The sequence below is a fragment of the Lissotriton vulgaris genome, chromosome 2_1 (genome assembly GCF_964263255.1).
Source record: "Lissotriton vulgaris chromosome 2_1, aLisVul1.2, whole genome shotgun sequence".
Classification (NCBI taxonomy): Eukaryota; Metazoa; Chordata; class Amphibia; order Caudata; family Salamandridae; genus Lissotriton; species Lissotriton vulgaris.
In genome coordinates this window covers 84,870,485-84,889,957 of record NC_141687.1, presented here as the reverse complement: position 1 = coordinate 84,889,957, position 19,473 = coordinate 84,870,485, and the positions used below count along the sequence as shown (strand labels likewise).

The window sequence follows — 19,473 nt, the reverse complement described above, 5'->3', positions numbered from 1 at the left end:
AAGGGACCATCTCTAAGGGAAGCCAGGAAGGGTTTCGCAGCGGTCGAAGCGCGGAGGTACCCCTTCGGGAGTGATTCCTGCGCTATATAAGCACACAATTAATTAATTAATTAAATCTCAGCGTCTCTGGTCAGTGTGTCGGCCGAAAAGTCTCGGTCTCCTCTGCTCTATCTTAGCAAGATGTGATGTATATATACCCGTAGGTCTCACCAGGGGTCCTACCTCGCTGTAGTACTGTGTCGGCCTAAGGATTACGTTGGCTAGGAACTTTATACATAGATATTATACATGAGATAGTCGTCCAGTTGTGCTTCCAAGAATCCTCATGCATAATGTATGAGATTTTGAACTAAGGAAAACCAGTGTTCTGAATGCAGTGTGGTATCTAGGTAAAAGGTCAGTCCCTGTAAACCGTGACAAGAGTAAAGTAGGGAAGAATATTGGTGAAGGGTGATGAAGTTACCGGGGCCTATATTTATTTATTTGAAAAGTTTTATCGAGCGCTTTACATGAGTTACAGCGAGCTACAGGTTACATAGTTACATCAATGAAATCAAAGAGTCACATCGGAGGGAGGGAATAAACAACAGGAAAAACGAGGAAAACAATGTCAGATGTCTGGCTGTGTAGGTGACGGCCGAGGGGGTGGCACCAGGGCCAGACTCCTCTTTAGCTGCATAGGACAGCTCCACCGGGCATCAGCCAAGGTTGCTCATGTATCGAGGTGAGTACAAACCGTTTTGACGCCCATGGAACATTGTAAAAAGACCAACAGAAGTTCAGAGGAACGTTATTTATGAGTTATCTATAGTATTGGCTAGACCCGTAGGTATCTGAGCACTTTACATTAGGCTACACAATGTTACAGAGAATGAAAACAAATAACCATGAGGAGGGTGGAAAAGGGAGAGTGTGAAGGGGGAGGAAAAAGAGGGAAAACACGGCAGGAGAGATGAAAGGAAATCTGCCCAAAGACCGACTGGGTAGGTGACGTCCGAGGAGGGAATCCACAGCCCATCACCCCAATAGCTAAATAGGTAGCTCCATCGGGCATCAGCCAGATTGCTAGATCTCAATTGACAAGGGAAATTTACCAGAAGAAAGTCCAGTGGATAGACAGGGTGGGAACTATGAGCAAGGACGGGCAAAGGTCAATAGCTGGAAAGAGGGGAAGTGTAGAGAGGCGGGGGTAGGGTGAAGAGGAGAAGGGAAAAAAGTCCAGTAGAGAGACACAGGAGAGTTTGCCCAAAGACCGGCTGGGTAGGTGATGGTCTAGGAGGGAAATCCATACCCCATCTCCCCTTTAGCTCGCAAGATAGCTCCACCGGGCGTCAGTCAAAATGTCTAGGTCTCAGCTGCCGATGGAAAGTTCTCAGAGTCAAGTGACATGGAGGGTGAGCATGCGCGGAGTCGGGTGAGGGCTGATCCAGAACAGGACGATGACCAATGATTTTAGATCAGGAAAGATACTTGACCCAGAGGAACGTCCCACCAGCTCAGTTTGGGAGTGCCCCGGTACCTCAGGAGTCTCCCGCGGTGGTATTCACAACTGGCCCCAGTGGCCATCTTGGTGACAGGCACTACAGCAAACTCCACCTCCTCCTGAGATGCAAGCATTGTGAAAGTCGGAGGGGAGCCAAGAAATCACAGTAGCCTTTCCAGCAGGAGACGTGGACCAAGGTCCAGCAGGTCGTTGGGCCAGGAATCAGAAGGTGTAACAGGTACTCACTGTGGACGGTCAAAGTTCAGCTGAGCGTCGGGTGCTCCTCACGGCAGCGATGGCACAGGCCCAGGATTCTATGGCACGGGGCATCTACCAGCTCCCCTGCCGCAGCAACTGTGTGCAACCTAGGCTGGGTTTGGGATTTTGTATTGTTTATTTCGTTATTTTTTTTTATTTTAGGTATTGGTGTCCCACTTCTGGGGGTTCGAGCAGACTTCAGTCTTTCCATCGCACGTCCTGTACCCGTGCCATTTTAGGGACAGGCATGAACAGGTGGAGCACCTGTAATTGGGGTCCTGCCTCGCACAAACAGTCCTAGTGTTAGAGCAGGAGTAAGCAGGATCAAGTAAAGCACTGGCGATGGGCGAGCTACAGATCCAACTTCGTAATTCGAGATGGAATATAACAGGTGGAATTGTCTACCTCTTTTTTAGGTGAATAATTACATTTGGACTTGCAGGTTTGTTTGATGATGGCCATTATGTGTAATTTGTCCTAGTGAAGGTGGCATAGTAGATAGAAGGGCCACTGAAACGTAAGCCGGCGTATTGTATGGAGGCTACCGGCCTCTCTGTGCACTGTTTTGGGATAATAAAAAACATGAACTACTTACTGTACTGGATCGATTCGGTTTCCAGGGCCTGTATTTCATTTGTGTGCATGCAAGAGTGTGTGCCTGTAAAGTGAGACCTCATAAGGTGTTTCGAAACAGAATAAGAATTTTGTTGAATAATATATTAGATTAATGTATGTAAAAAAAAAAAGATTTCATTTTTTGACAGCTAATGAGGAATATTACATTATTGATGGTTTACTAGAAAACAATAGTCATTTTCCAATAGGTGTGTTATTTAGGAGGACTGGGTACTTGTTGCAGTACCCCTTTCCCCCACACTTTTTGCCTGGTTTTTGATGCAACTCTGACTGAGTTGTACTAGGGCCCTGCTATCAATTTCACCATACCAGTGTTCTTTTCCTAAAACTGTACCACAATTGGCACAACTTCAGTAATTCCAGTAAGTCCCTAGTAACATGGAACCCTTATAGCTTGGTGCACTGGGTCTGAAGAGGGTCCACTAGGGCAGCAACACAAATTGTATCACAATTGGCACCCCTTACCAAGATCATGCAAACTGCCATTGCAGGGTGCGTATCTTGGTGCAGAGAAAACTGAAGAGTCGACATGGCACACATCCCTCTGTGCTATGCCTGAAGACACTGCATGCAGTATAGGTAAGCCACCACTACTGTAGGCCTTACAGGCAGGGTGCACTATACTACATGTAAGGGCGTAACTGCATGAGAAGATATGTCCCTGTAAGGGGCTGTTCCATTACTGCCAGTGCAAGTGAACAGGCAAACTATTTTAAAATATGAGTTGGGCACTAGTGTAAACAAGTTCCCCAGCTACATGATGGCTTCACTGAAAATAGGGATGTGTTTTATATAAAACATGTCATATTGATAAACCCACACTTGATGGATTTATCGATTCATGCACCCAGAGAGCACCTCAGTGGTGCCCCTGAAATCGTACTAAATGCTGGTGGGCTGAATGGCTGGTTTTAGCCAGCCTGACACCAGAGATGAATTCCTAACCCCAAGGATGAGGGCCTTCACTCTCGGGAGGCCAGAAACCAGGCCGGCTCTAACATGGGCTGTCGTCTACCCCTCCCATGAGAAGACCAGCAGATTTGCCTGCCACGGCAAGGGAGCTTCAAAGCAGCCTCTCTGCCTTTGGTATGCGACTCTGGTTTCTCTCATAGGGGAGGGTGTTAGATTAGGAGAGGTGTCCACATTCAGCCAGCACCACCCCTAGAGCGGGACAGCTGATGTGGACCCCTCTCTTCAGATTCGTCCATCTTGGCTGGGGAGAATTAGCCAACCAGGGTCAAGGTTATGACCAGTTCCCAACAGAAGTAGTCATATGAGGGTGTAGTCAACCTAAAGGGAAGTAGCCAATTGGCTACTATCTGGCACTCCCTCTTACTTCCCGAAATTCGCTATTTAGGGGAGCCCCTGGCACCTGAAAAGCAGATCCTGACGATCTAAGACGAGAGAGGACACCAAAGAGCTGCAAAAGAAAAAGCCTGAACAGAGCACCTGACTTGGCCCCAACCCCGCCAGCCTGTCTGCAGCCCTTGTCGAAAACTACACCAAAGTCGACTCGTCCTGCATCTGATTCCAGAAGCGCGGGAGGACTGCCTGTCTTAGAAAAAGAGTCAAGAGGTTCTGTTGACAGCGGACCTGTTCAAGAAGGAACTCCAAAGCAAAGACCCCTAGGCCTCCAGAACCACCAAAACCGGACACCTGAAGCAACTACTGCACCAGACTCCTTCAGACCCTGGGCATTGCAGAAGAGGACCAAAGGTGTCCCCGCATCCCTGAGCATCACAAGGCCTGTGCCCACTTGCTGGTGCAGCCTGACTGGCTTCCTAGCCTGAAACTGCAGCCCCTTTCTACAGAGACCGATCCCTATTGACTCTCAACGCTGATTTGAACCCTGCACTTGGCCACGCTGGTGCTGTAGTGTTGGTGCTGCTGTCTTTGATATTGCCCACCACTCACCTTAACTCCTGGAGATTGGTCCTGTAAGTCGCTGTACTATACCTGTTTGCAGAACTTGTTCTTCCTTCCATAGGATAACATTGCAGAATTCTGAAACTCCAGTTTTTAAAGTGAAAAGAATTTATGTTTTAAAATGTACTTACCAAAACGATTTTTCTCTGACTGCCAAAATAATGATATTTTCTGATTTTGTAAATTGGTTTGGATCTCCTGTTTGAGTTGTGTTATCATTTATTAATCGTTCTGTGTATTTTACAAATGTCTTACATTCCTCTGTGTTAAGCCAACAGCTGCTCGATCTCACTACCCTCTAACAAAGCACTTTGGGATTGCATAGCAAGCCCTTTCCACTAGGTACGGGAACCCCTGAACTATTTAAACGGTATATCAGAATATTGATATATTACATTAAGAGCTAGCTTCCTACAGTGTGCTATTGTCACACTAAAATTTATTTTGTTTGGGGTCTGTATATTATAGTGAGTGGGCTTGTCCTCTGTTTTTGCCAGTCCGGGGATCTTACATGATCAGCAACTGAGATGAAAATAGAACTAGCTCAAGGTCTTGGGATGTGCACCGCCTTGTCTTAAGTTCTGATTAATCCGTGCTCTGGGGTATCACTCCCTTCCAGGAGTGTGTCTGATAACTCGTAGTGTAGCAGACCTATTACTCCATAGGTCTCTCACCCTAGGCACTGGTATTGTGGCTGAATAATATTCAGCATGAAGGTTTAATTTAAATGATTTCACCGTAAGCTTCGTGTATCATTTCATCAAAGTTCAATTTATTGGCTTATTCATTCCATCTTAGCATGTTATAGTCAAATGTTCCAAAAAAGCGTTTTCATATCTTGCATTTTTATGGAATTCCAATGCATTTCGGGGCAAAAAGCACCTTCATCAGGGAAAATCTGGAATATACAAATAAACATTCTTAGAAATGTGTTTAATGTCAGTCCCAGTGAAATGCTAAGTAGCATTTCACTGGGACTGACATTGTGTCATTGTGTACCGCCCGTTCTTTCTTAGCGCCCACGTAACCAACAAAGAGTTGGTCATCCACCCGGAACTGTCGTGTGCAATCCAGATAGTAAGAGAGCGCACGTTTTGGGTCCAGATGGTGGAGTCTCTCTTCTTCTTTCGAAGAATGCGGAGGCGGAAAGAAGGTGGGCAAGGTGATGGACTGCCTGATGTGGATGGCTGTGACTACCTTGGGCAGGAAAGAGGGTTTTGTCCGCAACACAACCTTGTTCGGATGGACAGAAAGAAAAGGAGGTGTAGAGGAAAGAGCCTGGAGCTCACTCACTCTCCTGGCAGAGGTGATGGCAACCAGGAAAGCAGTCTTAAGTGTAAGAAGACGTAGAGGACAGTTATGAAGCGGCTCAAAGGGAGCGCACATCAAGAAAGTTCGAACCAGGTTAAAGTCCCACTGGGGTATCACGAAAGGAACAGGAGGGAACATATGAGTGATGCCCTTTAAGAATCTGTTTACAATGGGGGACTTGTACAAAGAAGGTTGATCAGGTAGCCTTAGGAAGGCTGAAAGGGCAGAAAGGTAGCCCTTGATAGTGCCCAGAGCAGAGCCCTGCTGGGCAAGAGAAAGAAGGAAGAGGAGAACCTCAGAAAGAGGGGCATTGAGAGGATCCACAGCCTTTGCTGTGCACCATGCCACAAATCTGTTCCACCTGCAGGCGTATACCGACTTCGTGGAGGGACGCCTGGCTGCCAGAATGACATTACAGACTTCAGGAGGCAGGTCAAATGGCCTCAACTGTCGCCGCTCAATCTCCAAGCATGAGGTGGAGACTGGACAGGTTCCGGTGGAGGACCGTCCCCTGCTGCTGCGCAGAAGGTCCTCCTGAAGAGGCAGACGAACCGGGGGATCGACTGACATACTGAGCAGTTCTGGATACTAGTACCTTCGCGCCCAGTTCGGGGCCACAAGGATGACTTGGGCCCGGTTGCACCTGATTTTCTTCAGCACTCTGGGCAGAAGTGGTATAGGCGGAAAGGCGTACAACAGACCGCAACTCCACTCGCGCCGAAAAGCGTCTCCGAGCAAGTGCCGCCTTGGAAATTCCAACGCGCAGAACTGATGACAATGCGCGTTCTCTTTGGTGGCGAATAGATCTAACCAAGGCTCGCCCCACTGCAGAAAGAGGCCTTGCGCCACGTCAGAGTTCAGACGCCATTCGTGATCCATCATGCACCTTCGGCTAAGCTCATCCGCCCTGGCGTTCAGAGAACCTGCCAGGTGTTGAACCACCAGGGTAACGCCCTGATGTTCCAGCCACTGCCAGAGGTGCAGAGCCTCCTGGCATAGGGTCCACGACCCCACCCCGCCCTGTTTGTTGAAGTACCACATGGCGGTGCAGGTGTCCGTGAACACCTGCACTACACTCCCCAGGACAGATGGGAGGAATGCCTTCAGTGCTAGAAGAATCGCCCGCAGCTCCAGAAGGTTGATATGGAGCCGGGACTCCGCCGGAGACCAGAGGCCTCTAATCTCCGCCTCTCCCATGTGGCCTCCCCAGCCCTGGAGGAACGCGTCCGTCACAACTAGGTGCTCCGGTTGGGAAAGAGATAGGGATCTGCCGCTGACCCAATCGCGGTCCGTGAGCCACCACTGCAGCTGTCTCGCAGTGCCCTCCGAGATCATGACATGGTCGGACAGGTTGCCCTGATGCTGGGCCCACTGAAACTTCAGGTCCCACTGCAGAGCCCGCATCTACCACCTGATTGTGATGAACCAGAAGGATGCAGGAGGCCATCAGCCCCAGAAGCCGCAGCGTCAACCTGACCGAGACCCGGGATAAAGGCTGAAAGATTGGAATCAGAGCCTGAATATCCCAGACCCGCTGTTCGGGAGGATAAACTAGAAACTGCGCCGAGTCGAGGACCGCTCCGATGAAGAGGAGCTTCTGAGAGGGGCACAGGTGTGACTTTGGCACATTGATGTAAAACCCCAGCTGGTGCAGGAGGTCCGCCGTTGTCTAGAGGTGGCTGACTACTGTCTGGGGCGAGTCCGCCTTCAACAACCAGTCGTCTAGGTAGGGGAAGACAAACCCCTAACCTGCACAGATGAGCTGCGACCACCGCCATCACTTTCATGAACACCCGTGGGGCGCTGGTAAGGCCGAAGGGGAGCACGGCAAACTGAAAGTGCTCGTGGCCTACCGTGAACCGCAGGTAGCGCCGGTGGGCCGGCAGGACGGGGATGTGAAAATAAGTGTCCTGCAAGTCCAACGCTACCATCCAGTCACCTGGGTCCAGGGCAGCTAAGACCTGAGCCAATGTCAGCATTTTGAACTTCTCCTTCCGGAGGAAGCCGTTGACGTTCCGTAGGTCCAAGATAAGGCGCAGGCCCCCTTTTCCCTTCTTGGGTACCAGGAAGTAGTGGGAGTAACAACCACACCCTAGTTCTGGCCCAGGAACGCGCTTGACCAAGAGGGCCGTAACTTCCTCTCGCAGAAGTTGCAAGTGATCCCCCGACACGTGGTGGTATTGCAGTGGCATGGCTGGAGAGGTCGTCTCGAAGGGGAGGGAGTAGCCCCTTCGGACGATTTGCAGCACCCACATGTCCGACGTGATAGTGCGCCAGTAGAAGTGGTGATGGCGAATCCTGCCCCCAACTGGCGTCACATGGGCCTGAAAGCACGGACTAGGAGGGCTTTGAGGCGGATGCTGCAGGGTAAGGTGTGGAATGGCCTCGCCGTTGTTCCCGACCGCCGCCACGGCGGTTTCCACAGCCGCCACCGCGCTGTGTATTAGCCTGCGTTGTGTGGCTGGCAGCGCGTGTGGGAGCGCCCCTTCCTTGGCCACGAAAGGAGCGAAAGGCACCAGTTTGCTGGCGTGGGGCCGAGAGGCCCAAGGACTTGGCCGTAGCACTGGAGTCCTTAAAACGCTCAAGTGCATGGTCTGCCTTGTCGCCAACGAGGCGACGGCCATCAAACGGCATGTCCAGAAGGGTGGCCTGGACCAGGCGTGGCGTCGAACTGCCACCGTCGTTGCCATCGCTCTGTCCAGTGAGTCCGTGGTATCCAGCCCACACCGGATGGAATAGCGTGCCGCATCTCGACCCTCCGCAAGGGATTGGGCGAGTTCAGTCCGAGCCTCCTCCGGACATTATGGCAGCACCTCCGCGACCGTGTCCCACAGAGTGTTGGTGTAGCGGCCCAAGAGGCATGCAGTATTGACTGACCGCAGTCCCAAACCCAGGGACGAGAACACCTTCTTACCGAATTGTTCGTACCTCTTGGATACCCGATCGGGTGGAGCAGTTGGGAATGCGGTCTGGGAAGTAGAGGCCTGGGTAACCAGGCTCTCGGGGGTGGGGTGGGTGGACAAGAAGCAAGGGTCGCCCGGAGCCGGGCGGTAGCGTCTGGCCACGTTCCTATCTACAGGCTGACCTGTAGCGGGCTTGGACCAAGTGCCCAAAAGAACATCACACAGGGCCTCATTAAATGGCTGCAGAGGCTCAGCCGAGCTTGCCTGCGGTTTAAGGACCTCAGTGAGGAGGTTAGTCCTCAAGGCCTTGACCGCCCGCGTCAACACTACACTATAGGCCCCCCCCCCCCCTCCTCTGTAGCCACGGTTGGAGGGGAGACAAAACCAGTGTCTGGTGAAGTGTCCAGTTCACTGGCATCCCTAAGCTCACATGTCCAGTCCTGCTGAGACTGGCACTCCTGTGCCAGAGGGTCCACAGACCCCTCCCAATCTCCCTCTTCACCCATCACCTGAAATTCCGGTTCAAAGGATGGGGCCGGTTCGTGGAAATAAAAGTCTCCATTCGACGTAGAGAGCGGCGCTGAAACCAAATAGAGCGCAGGATTGGGGGCGGCGTCGCCCGTAGGCGGCCCGGGGGGAGTGACACTCTAGGGGCCGGCGTCGGTGAGGTCGACCGGCGAAGAGCCCGGTTCCGGAAGCGGATCCAGTGGGGGCCTGCGGCGCCGGGACCGAAGTCGCCGGCGGCATCGGGCCGAAGCACCCGGCGGCCGGCAGCTGAAGCACCCGACCCGCTAGGCCCCCCAGCCGGGACCACTGAGCCTGAAGACGCCACGGAACCCGGCGGAGGAGGGAGAGACCTCATGGCCATGAGGTACCGCTCGACCTGCTCAGGCGTCGCATCGTGCCCAGGGACCGGAAGGTGTGGGGCTGACTGCGGCGCCCGCGACTCCGGAGCCGCGTGGTTGGTGTCACCCGAATCCCCGGCCGCGTCGCGCGAGCGTCGGGGTGGGTCGTAAAAGCGGTGGTGCCTTTCTGACCTCTCATGCCTCTTACTTGAGGATCTTGATCCCGAAGACCGATGCCGACTCTCGGAGCTACGAGGGCTCCGAGAGTACACCCCGACTGGTCCCTCGACCTCCTGTGGGACCGGGACCATGAACGGCGCGGGGCCGACTGCCGGATCTCAAGTCGCTTGGGACCACTCCCGCCTAGCCTTAGACGTCAGGGCGCTACAGTCGGAGCAGGTTCGGTCGTCGTGGTCGAGGCCTAGACAATGAAGGCACCGGCGATGGGGGTCGGTAGCCGACATCATTCCGCTGCACTTGGAGCAGGGTTTGAACCCGGGCATCCCTACTGGCACCGTAGGAGTCGAACGACTCGAGAAAAAATCAGATCAAAAGATCAAAAAAGTTTAATCAAAAAGTGACTAAGGGGTAGAGCTTCTCCAGATAAAGAAGAGCTGTGTATATGAACTGACGTCAGCGCGCAAGGGCGGCGTCTAAGTACACAAAAGTTTACAGATCCAGTCTGACGCCTGGGGATATTCTAAGGTAAGGAATCTATCACTAACGTGTCTCTTTCAGATTATGAAATTGTGGTATGGCCTGTAAAAAACCTTCTATTATAAAGGTTACTAGATTAAAGGACGATGTACAAAAAAGGAGGGAGAACAGTGAAGTAGTGTGGCTCACTGGTTAGAGGCGGCAGACCCGAGAGCAGAGGACGGCCCGGGACCAGGGTTCGATTCCCGGAGCGGCAGGTTTCCGGACCAGGGTCAGCGGACTCGATAATTCTCTCGCCTCGGTGCCCACTCTGATCAGCGATCACACTCGGCAACTCTGGGCATTAGCTTGCCTCATCTTCACTAACGGCCCCACCAGACCGCCGGGGATGCCTGGACTCACCCTGGAGATACCCATTAAGGGACCATCTCTCAGGGAAGCCAGGAAGGGTTTCGCAGCGGTCGAAGCGCCTTGGGACCCTACGGGTAAGTAGTGCGCTATATAAATGCCAATACATTTACAGAACAATGGGTCTCAGTGACCAGGACAGGCCTCATCCAATTAATAGCACAAAATAAATCTGTCTCAAAAGCACTAAGTTAATCAAAGTAGGTAGTCAAAGTAGGTAGTCAGGCCTCACAATCCCAACAGTATAAGCAAGTAAGCATCCTTATATAAACTAGACTGTACCCCTTTGATATTTGAATTGCAAATATATAATATAGTGGGAAGTGAAATAATGAAAATCCACTGTAGGTTTATGCAGTTACTGACTGTTTCACAGGGGACATTTTACTAATGTAACTCCTCAAACAAATTTTGGTTATCAATTAAAGGGTTGATGTTTCAAGGCTCCAGATGAATCTACCAGGCAGTAAGGAGGACTGGGTACTCTACTGACCATCTACAATGTGGGTAAGGCCTGGCCTGCCTTTTTAAGTTGTACGATTTATGACTGTAAAGCTGAAAAATCACAATTTGAATATATTTGTACATTCCACCCTACAAACATGTAATCCCTTTACCTGTGAAGGGATAAACCGGAAAGGCAGAATAAAACTAGTTGTGAAAATTATTTTCTCGCTACACTAAGTACACCCACACTAGAAATAGTGAATTTCCATTCTTTTCAGTCAGACTGACACTCCTGAGAGGTCTACAAACACTAGTGAGAAGAGCGGGGAAGCAGGTTAAACAACTGGTCCCAGCTCCAAAGGGGGATCCGTGAGGCGTTCCTCTGTTTTTACATGCACACGCTTGACCATGACACTCTGAAACAAAGACTTTATGAAGCCGGCATAGAGGGAACTGCTCTAGACTGGATTGCGTCCTAACTTCGAAACAGAACTAATGTCATTCATACCCCACCTTTCTCGTCCAAACCGTACTCCACAAAACCAGGGGCCCCTCAAGGTTCTATCATCTCGCCCATGCTTTTCAACATCTACATGAAGTACAGATCAATAAATGTCACCTCACGTGCTATAGCTATGCAGATGACACGCAAATACTCCTTCAACTCGAATGCCCCAAAGAAATTGGAAAATTACCAATTTGAAGCTGTCTCAGAGCCGTGGATCAGTGGATGACTTGGAGCCATCTCAAATTGAATGCTTCAAAAACTGAAATACTCACGTGTGTCTATTGGAAACATTACAACCAGCTTGCCGCATGGCGTGATAAACTGGGATCACTGCCTAAAGTGTCAAAGGATAAACTAGCAAGATCAAGCTTTGCTACTATAAAAACGCTACAACAAATTTTCCCTCATTTGGGATTTCCACACAAGGTCCAAGCTACCATCTCCCTTGTTATGTCCAAACTCTACTACGCCAATAGCCTCTACCACGGATCACCTTTAACGACCATGAAAAGACTACAACGGATTCAGAACTCGGCTGCCAGACTACTCTTGCATATCAAACCACAAGACCACATCTTCCCTGCCTTGAAAGCCCTGCATTGGTTACCGGTTGCCAGAAGATCCACGTTCAAGCTGCTTTGTATCACCCACAAAGCAATACATGGAATAGGACCACTCTTCACCAGGAATAAAATCACCAAACTCGTTCAACAAAGGAACCTCCGCTCTAAAGGAGCATCTTGCCTCAAAATCCCACCATACAAGAAAAAAAAACATGGGTAGCACACCTGTTCAAGCAGCCAAACTATGGAACTCTTTACCCCCCTTAAGGTCCACCGACAACCACCTTATCTTCAGAAAACTACTTGGCTTTTACCCACATATGCACCATACGCAAACAGAAATATACAGCATATCCTTCTGTATATAAGCATTTGTTTTCACTATAGATATGTACCTATCTTTGTGTATTACTTCGTATAAACATGTAAAATAATCATATTGTTAAGAGAAAATATATATATATATATATATATATATATATATATATATATATATATATATATATATATATATATATATATATATATATATATATAATAAATATATAATAAATATATAATAAATACATGAAAATCAACTTTGGTCTACTTGTACATACTTCCATTGTGCATCTATGTACCTTCCATGTACTTGGATCTGTGTGTCTGTTACTTTTTTCCTGAAAAAGCATATCCAATGCACTACCCTATTTCTCATCCTGTGCCTCTATCAAGATCTTTAATCTACATATACTTACCTCCTTTATGTATCTATATACTGTCAATGTACTAATGGATCTATAGATTTATCACTTTCTTCTAATTTAGCATTTCCCTATTTCTCAGCCTATACTTCGCTCAATATATCTTCTAGCCCAACCTTCTGACTCATCTCAAACTTTTATCTACTACTCCTTCCAATGCAATACCCTATCTCTCATCCTATACATCTATCAATATATCCTCTACATCCACTCTCTCAATTATCCCAAACCCAATACCACTTCTATGATCGCCAAAATAACACTGGCTAGACTCGCTCCTACTCTACCCCTCCTTGCATCATCTGACACCTCTTTTTACTATACCGATCCCCCAATAAAAACGTTCTAAACTCTTCCCTCTGACTCCTCCCCTCCAGAACTCCTTTTTACTCATCCAAAGGCCTCCTCCTGCTGCTAAGACATTAAAAAAAATCCTTCACTCTTTTATACCTACACTATCATTTTCAATCAAAATTAACAGACTAGCATGTTCACTTCTCAAATTCCATATTCAACTATACTAATATATTACCCAAATAACTGAATAATATATCTACTACTCAAATTACTTCATATTTATACTATACTCATTTTCAACACTAATCCTTTATGGGTTCCAGAGTGGCGTGCTACTCGCCAGAAAAGCGCTTCAACACCCATCAGGGGTAACAAGTGCTATATGAATGCAAATCTTTCTTCCCCTTTTATCCCTCCGCTATCCTTCTCACTCCAAGTAACTGACTAATAGCCACCACTTAAAATACTTCATATTTCACCATATTAATTCACAAATAATCCTTTATAGGCTTCCTGAATAGCATGCGTCAACAAGCGCTATATTTGTCCTCCTCTATCCTTCTGCTATCATTCCAAATCCAAATAATTGACTAACTTATCACCACTTAAAATGTACTCACTATACTAATTAAACACTAATCCTCTATGGGTCCCGGAGTAGCGTGCTACTCGCCAAAAAAGCGCTTCGACCCCTCGTCAGGGGTAGTAAGCGCTATATAAATGCAATTACAATACAATACAATTTCAGCAGACATTCACCCACATATTGCGGAAAAGTATGCTTGTTTACAGAGTGGAGACTGAGGTTCAATATTCTCAGGTGCATACGTTTATTTATTTAGTGCTATGGGTTTTATTTTGTCTACAAGTGGAAAAAATTGCTTAAAGAAGCAGATTAAATGCTACCAGCCAGCACAATTTCCTACAGAGAGCTCTTCGGACAGTAATGTCTGCCCCTTTAGTTCAGTTATAATATGGATCGTGCTCAGTGTTTTCCTGACTTCTGACATGTACACACTACTTTCCAAGATTCAAAAGGTGCTCTTTATTCCACTTTTGTTTTTATAGAAAATGCAAAGACCCACCAGATGTCTGCTTTCCGGCCATAGCCTTCCCCGCTGATCACTTCTGGGCTCATCCAATAAGGGGTTCCAGTTACAGACATCATTCCTGTGCCAGACAGGCAGATAGTCTGGAGCCTCTTGCTGGCACCAAAATCTCCCAACTTGACGTTTCCCGTGGAATCACGAAGAATGTTTGCTCCTAGATGGAAAGGGATACACTTATACTATTAAGCATCACGTGGATGTGGTAAAATGTACAAGCAAAAAAGATTGATATAACCTGGATTAGCCTAAATAAAACATTATCTAAGCGCGAGCCTGTACAACAAAGTGTATTCTAGGTATTTATCATTTGCGATCAGTCCAATAGGTATAATTCAGAATATTTTCAAGCGTTTGAGCAAACCACTGTGTAACTCCGAAGCTGCGTGAACACATTTTCCCCACAAAACATGATGTCGAGTGGACATGTTGGTATATGCTAAGCATAGCAGGTTATCAAGAAACACGTTTTTACTGATCCTAGTATATCAGTTTATTGAAAGAATATGGTAAAAACCTAGGTTGTTGGAAATGGAACGTAAGACGACGCAGTGCTTAATGAAGATGTGATACGATAACCAAACAAGTGGGATTTTGCACTAAATATATATATATTCTCACTCACCAACTCCCCGCCTACAGTTAACACTTAAACATACACTTTCTACAATGACATGAAAAGTATTCTACGACGACTTAGGAATGCATTCCAGTACATCATACTAGAGACATTCCATGTCACTAAGAACAAGAACATAACACAATCCCCCTTCTTCCTGACGGAAAAATTAAATAGAAAAAAACAACAATAATAATTATGCCCCACAACAGCATAGTGTTATTCCATAACAAATGTCAAACTTTAAAAAAACTTTTCACAAGAAAGATTATATTGTGTTCTATCTGTTATTAGCAATGTAATCCTTTAACCAATCTGGAATCCTTTTCCTTACAGAATGTTGAAAACTAGACTCAACACCAGTTTTAGAACTGGTAACAGCTTCCTCTTGAGACTCCACATTAATACTCTCCTTAGGTTTATTTAAAGAATTATCCTGAACAGTTCCTTTAGTTCTCTCTTCCGTAGTGGCGTCATGCTTTGTTCATCCACCATCCCACTGTGGACATTCTTTCCCATTTCATTCAGTAACCAACCACACCCAGGTTGACACATGTGACCAGTATTCCTACTTTTCGCGATTCTGTTTAAGTTCCACAAGCTTCCCCACTTCTACTCTCACAGCATTAAGTAGAATACTTCCTTTGGTTCAAAGTATTGACTCTCTCCCTTGTGAACAAAACCTTGTTTCCTGACCTGCACCCAATCACCCACCTTTACGTCAGGAGTTAAAACACAATTTTTTTCCGTCATAATGTTCCTTATTTTTACTGTGCACAGCTTCCTTACGATCCTTCACTCAATCCAAGGATCATGACTCCACTCCCATATGAAACAACCAACCAACTTAGATATCGGTTTCCTACCCCTCACTATTACAAAAGGAGGCAACCCTGTGGCATTATTGCATGTGACCCTCTAAGCGCAAACAGTTTTACCTATCTGCGTGATCCAATCTTGATTGCTTTTCATTGCCAATTGAATGGTGCCTTTCCATCATTCCATTACCACTCGGGTTATACAGAGAGGTGGTTCTCTGTTTAATCCCCAACTTCTTAAAATATGCCTTGGGCTAACAAGACAAAAATTGCATCCCATCTTCACTGACAATAGACGCTGGAATGGCCTTCTTGTGACAATTTCAGGTGGAACGATCCTTTCACCTCTAGACAAGGTACCACCCTCTACTGTTAATTCAAATCTTACCTCCCAAAAGGGTTTAATAGAGGCATTCAAAGAATCCTTCCTAGGCCACCTGTCCAACATGTGCGGTCTCATTTCTGCAAGTATTAGAACATTTGCACACTCTGCTGCCCATTCACTCTTATCAATGACAGAAAAAACCTGGTCATGGGTTAGAGCCACTCGGAATTCAGTTCATTACTCATCCTCACACTTTTCTAGCATGATAGGCATCCTAAACAGGAAATCAGCCACCACATTGTCCTTACCCGGATAGTAAATCATTTTGTACACAAAATTCTGCATCTGCATTGATATTTTTGCAAGCCTTGCAGATGCTGTGGTAGCACCTTCAGTTGTTAGAATTTTGACTAAAGGCTTATGGTCACAACTGAGTGTTCAAGGCTTCCCCCAGATAAAGGACCAGAAATGTTCCAAGGCCCACGCACATGACAAGGCTTCTCTTTCAATGATTTGGTATTTTTCTTTGCAATGAGATCGATCGAGAAGCATAGGTAACTATATTTTCCTTACCCATACTATCCATTTCTGAGAGTACTACCCCCATTGTTACTAGAATGTGTGGTAATTATGCTGTTTGGTCAAAACTACGTAGTGCTGTAGCGTTAGCAGCTGCCCATTTAATGGCTTTAAAATCCCTTCAGCTCTATAGAGACCAACTGAACACACTATTCTTTTTAAGCAATTGGCGGATATTAAATGTTTTTCCAGCAAAGTTGGGAACGTATTTAGAGCACAATTCTGCCATACGTAGAAATAACCCGACATCTTCCATAATGGCTAAAGCAGGCACCAAGGTAGGTTTGGGCTTGACACCTGACTCTCCTTTCTGCAAATTAGCACTTGGTGTGTTCCAAAGTGAGACCTTTGTTCTCTAAGATGCTTAAAACTATCCTAAATCCGGAAGAATGCGCCTCTTTAACAGCACCAAAAACAAGAATGTCATCTTGAAAGAAGGTGATGCCTTGTTCCTTGCTGAAACGTTGGCACATGAACTGTTGAAAAACGGCAGCAGCCGAAGCTTATCCGAATGGCATCCGCTTAAATTGAAAACAACCAAAAGAAGTAATAAACGAGGTGAGCTTCATTGACTCTGGTGACAATGAGATCTGGTAATAAGAGGCTGATAGGTCTATTGTGAAAACCATTTAGCCTTCTTTAAACATGCCACCATTTCATTTATTTTTGACAAAGGAAATCTGTCAATCACTATGTTGTTATTCAAATGTCTCAAGTCCACACAGAGTCTGATATTGCCGTTGCTAGGTCTGGTCACAACAATGGGGCAAACCCATTCAGATGATTCAATGGGTTCTATAATGTATGCAGCAACCAGTTTATCTAACTCTCTTGAAATTTCTTCCCTTACTAGTATAGGAATGTTGCAATATTGTTGCACCTCTGGTACAGCACTGCTTTAAAATTATTTGATGTTCAAAACCTTGGAGATTGCCCAAAAACCCTTACTAAATACTTTAGGAAATTGTCTAAGCAAGCTATCTCCAATGGTGATACAGTCATCAATACCAAAACCTGCTCCTCGCTATTGGGATTTTAAATTATATGCAGTTGATTCTGGTCAAACTACCCCAGAACAGGTGGACCAGTCTTAGCAACGTACAATATGCCTCTACAGTCTCATTCTTTGACCTTGAAAGTAAACTAACGATAACCCAATAAATCAATGGTTTCACCACCATAAACTTCTGGAGTAAGTCTTGTTCTATTAATTATCTACCTACCTTTTGCACAGAAGATGATTCTCATAATTCTCTTTTCATAATTGTGAATGGGGAACCAGAATCTGTGTAAATCTTTATGCTCACCCAAATATTTCCATCCAACATACCGGTTTGGTCTTACACACATGATCATTAAAGTTAAGTACCAAGATGTTACGTACATTCATTATCAAACTGCTTGTGCCAGTACTATCATCCCCACTATCTTCATCAGCAATACCTTCCCTGCCATTATCTTCAACACAATTTACAAATCTAACATTGGCTCTCTTTTTCCTGCACACTTTTGCAAAAGGGCCTTTAATGCCACAATTACAACATTTTTGTTTGGTATCAGGACAGTTCTTGCTATTGGCTAAATGCTCCGTGCTACCACATCTGTAACATTTAGACGGACTCTTATATTTGGTATTGTCCCTAACCGTTGCAAAAGATTTTTTTTTTATCCGCAGCAGTGCCAATTTTGCTTATAATTTAATTGACAAACTGGTCTTGCTTAAGAACACTAGCACATCTGCTAGACATCACCGCTTAACGTACAATGTCTAGGATGTCTTCCAATGGTACATCTCCATTAGTCCAAAGCCTTTCTTGTACAGCTGGGTTACAGGCATGCATGACCACCTGGTCTCTGATCAGCTCTTTCTCAAAGGACCACATTTGCAATCTAATGCTTACTTTTTAAGATCAGACACATATTGGTCCACAGTTTCCGAACTGCTTTGTTTCCTCTGAAAAAACTTAAATCTTAATATACCCATACAAACCTTAGGCCCAAAATAATTATCAAGAAGAAATAAGGCTAAAGCATAAACATTTCGATCCCCAGGTATAATTGTTTGTCATTTCGTGGAACACCTTCAACACAACAAGTCCTAAGGAGTGTAACAATAACTTTTTCTTTTGCACAGGAGCCATTTTCCCAACTTCATCCACAGTATCAATGTAATTTGTAAAATACTCCTTCCATTCTAACCATTTAAGGGAACGTTCTGAACCAGAAGCCCAAAATGCTTGAGGTGGCTTGATATTATAGATTTGGTTGCTTATGGTGAATGTACTTGTCCAGTGTCCTTACTTAACCTGAGGGCTAGTTCACGGTCTTGAACTTCACCACAACCTGAGCAAAGTTACGAATAAAGGTAATTATTATGGTAAAACTGCAAAAATATAGCCCACCACCAATATTCACTGCATAAACATGTTGGTCGCTGATTTGGACATCAATTAGAATACCTCATATAAGGTTGAAATGAATTCCTTGAAATATTTGGTCCGATACTGCTTCTGCTTTCTTCCATCCTGTTTTTCCCTTACAAAATGCATTCTAAAATGGCCGCTGAGTGAGGTCACGTAACGTGACCCTCGTAATGACAACTCTCAGAATGTAGGTTGCAAAATGTGCAATCCTCACACGCGCTGTGCAACCGAGTCTGGGAGTTAGCCTACCTCATGTAACGCTGTGCACGCAAGTAACAGAGTCTGCCTAGCTCGCGCTGCCTGGACCAACCCGTGTGGTGCTCACAAGTCACAAGACCGGCCGTCCACCCACAGCGTGAATTCCCAAACTGGAAATCGCGACACAGCCGACAACCTCCACTGCCACACATGGCATCCAGGTAACAACGCTACAGTCCAGTTGAGGCAATGCTGGCACATACACGTCCTTCTGATAAAAACGCACAGTGACACTCGTAATCCAAAAGTAGTGATACAGATAAACTGCAAAATTATCAAATGGCCATTCGAGTAAGTTCAAATCCATAGGCTCCTTAACTCCTCGTTTTCTAAAGGAACACACTGCAACATCAACTTGAA

General features: G+C 46.3%; 1 protein-coding gene across 1 annotated transcript in view; it reads right to left on the bottom strand.

Annotated features, from left to right (window-relative positions):
- Positions 1 to 19,473, bottom strand: part of MAP3K2 (mitogen-activated protein kinase kinase kinase 2) — a 409,487-nt gene that overhangs the window by 13,094 nt on the left and 376,920 nt on the right. The window contains exon 16 of the mRNA XM_086954496.1: positions 14,071 to 14,248. Within this exon, the coding sequence (XP_086810622.1) occupies positions 14,071 to 14,248 (178 nt within the window). The remainder of the gene's footprint in view (positions 1 to 14,070; positions 14,249 to 19,473) is intronic.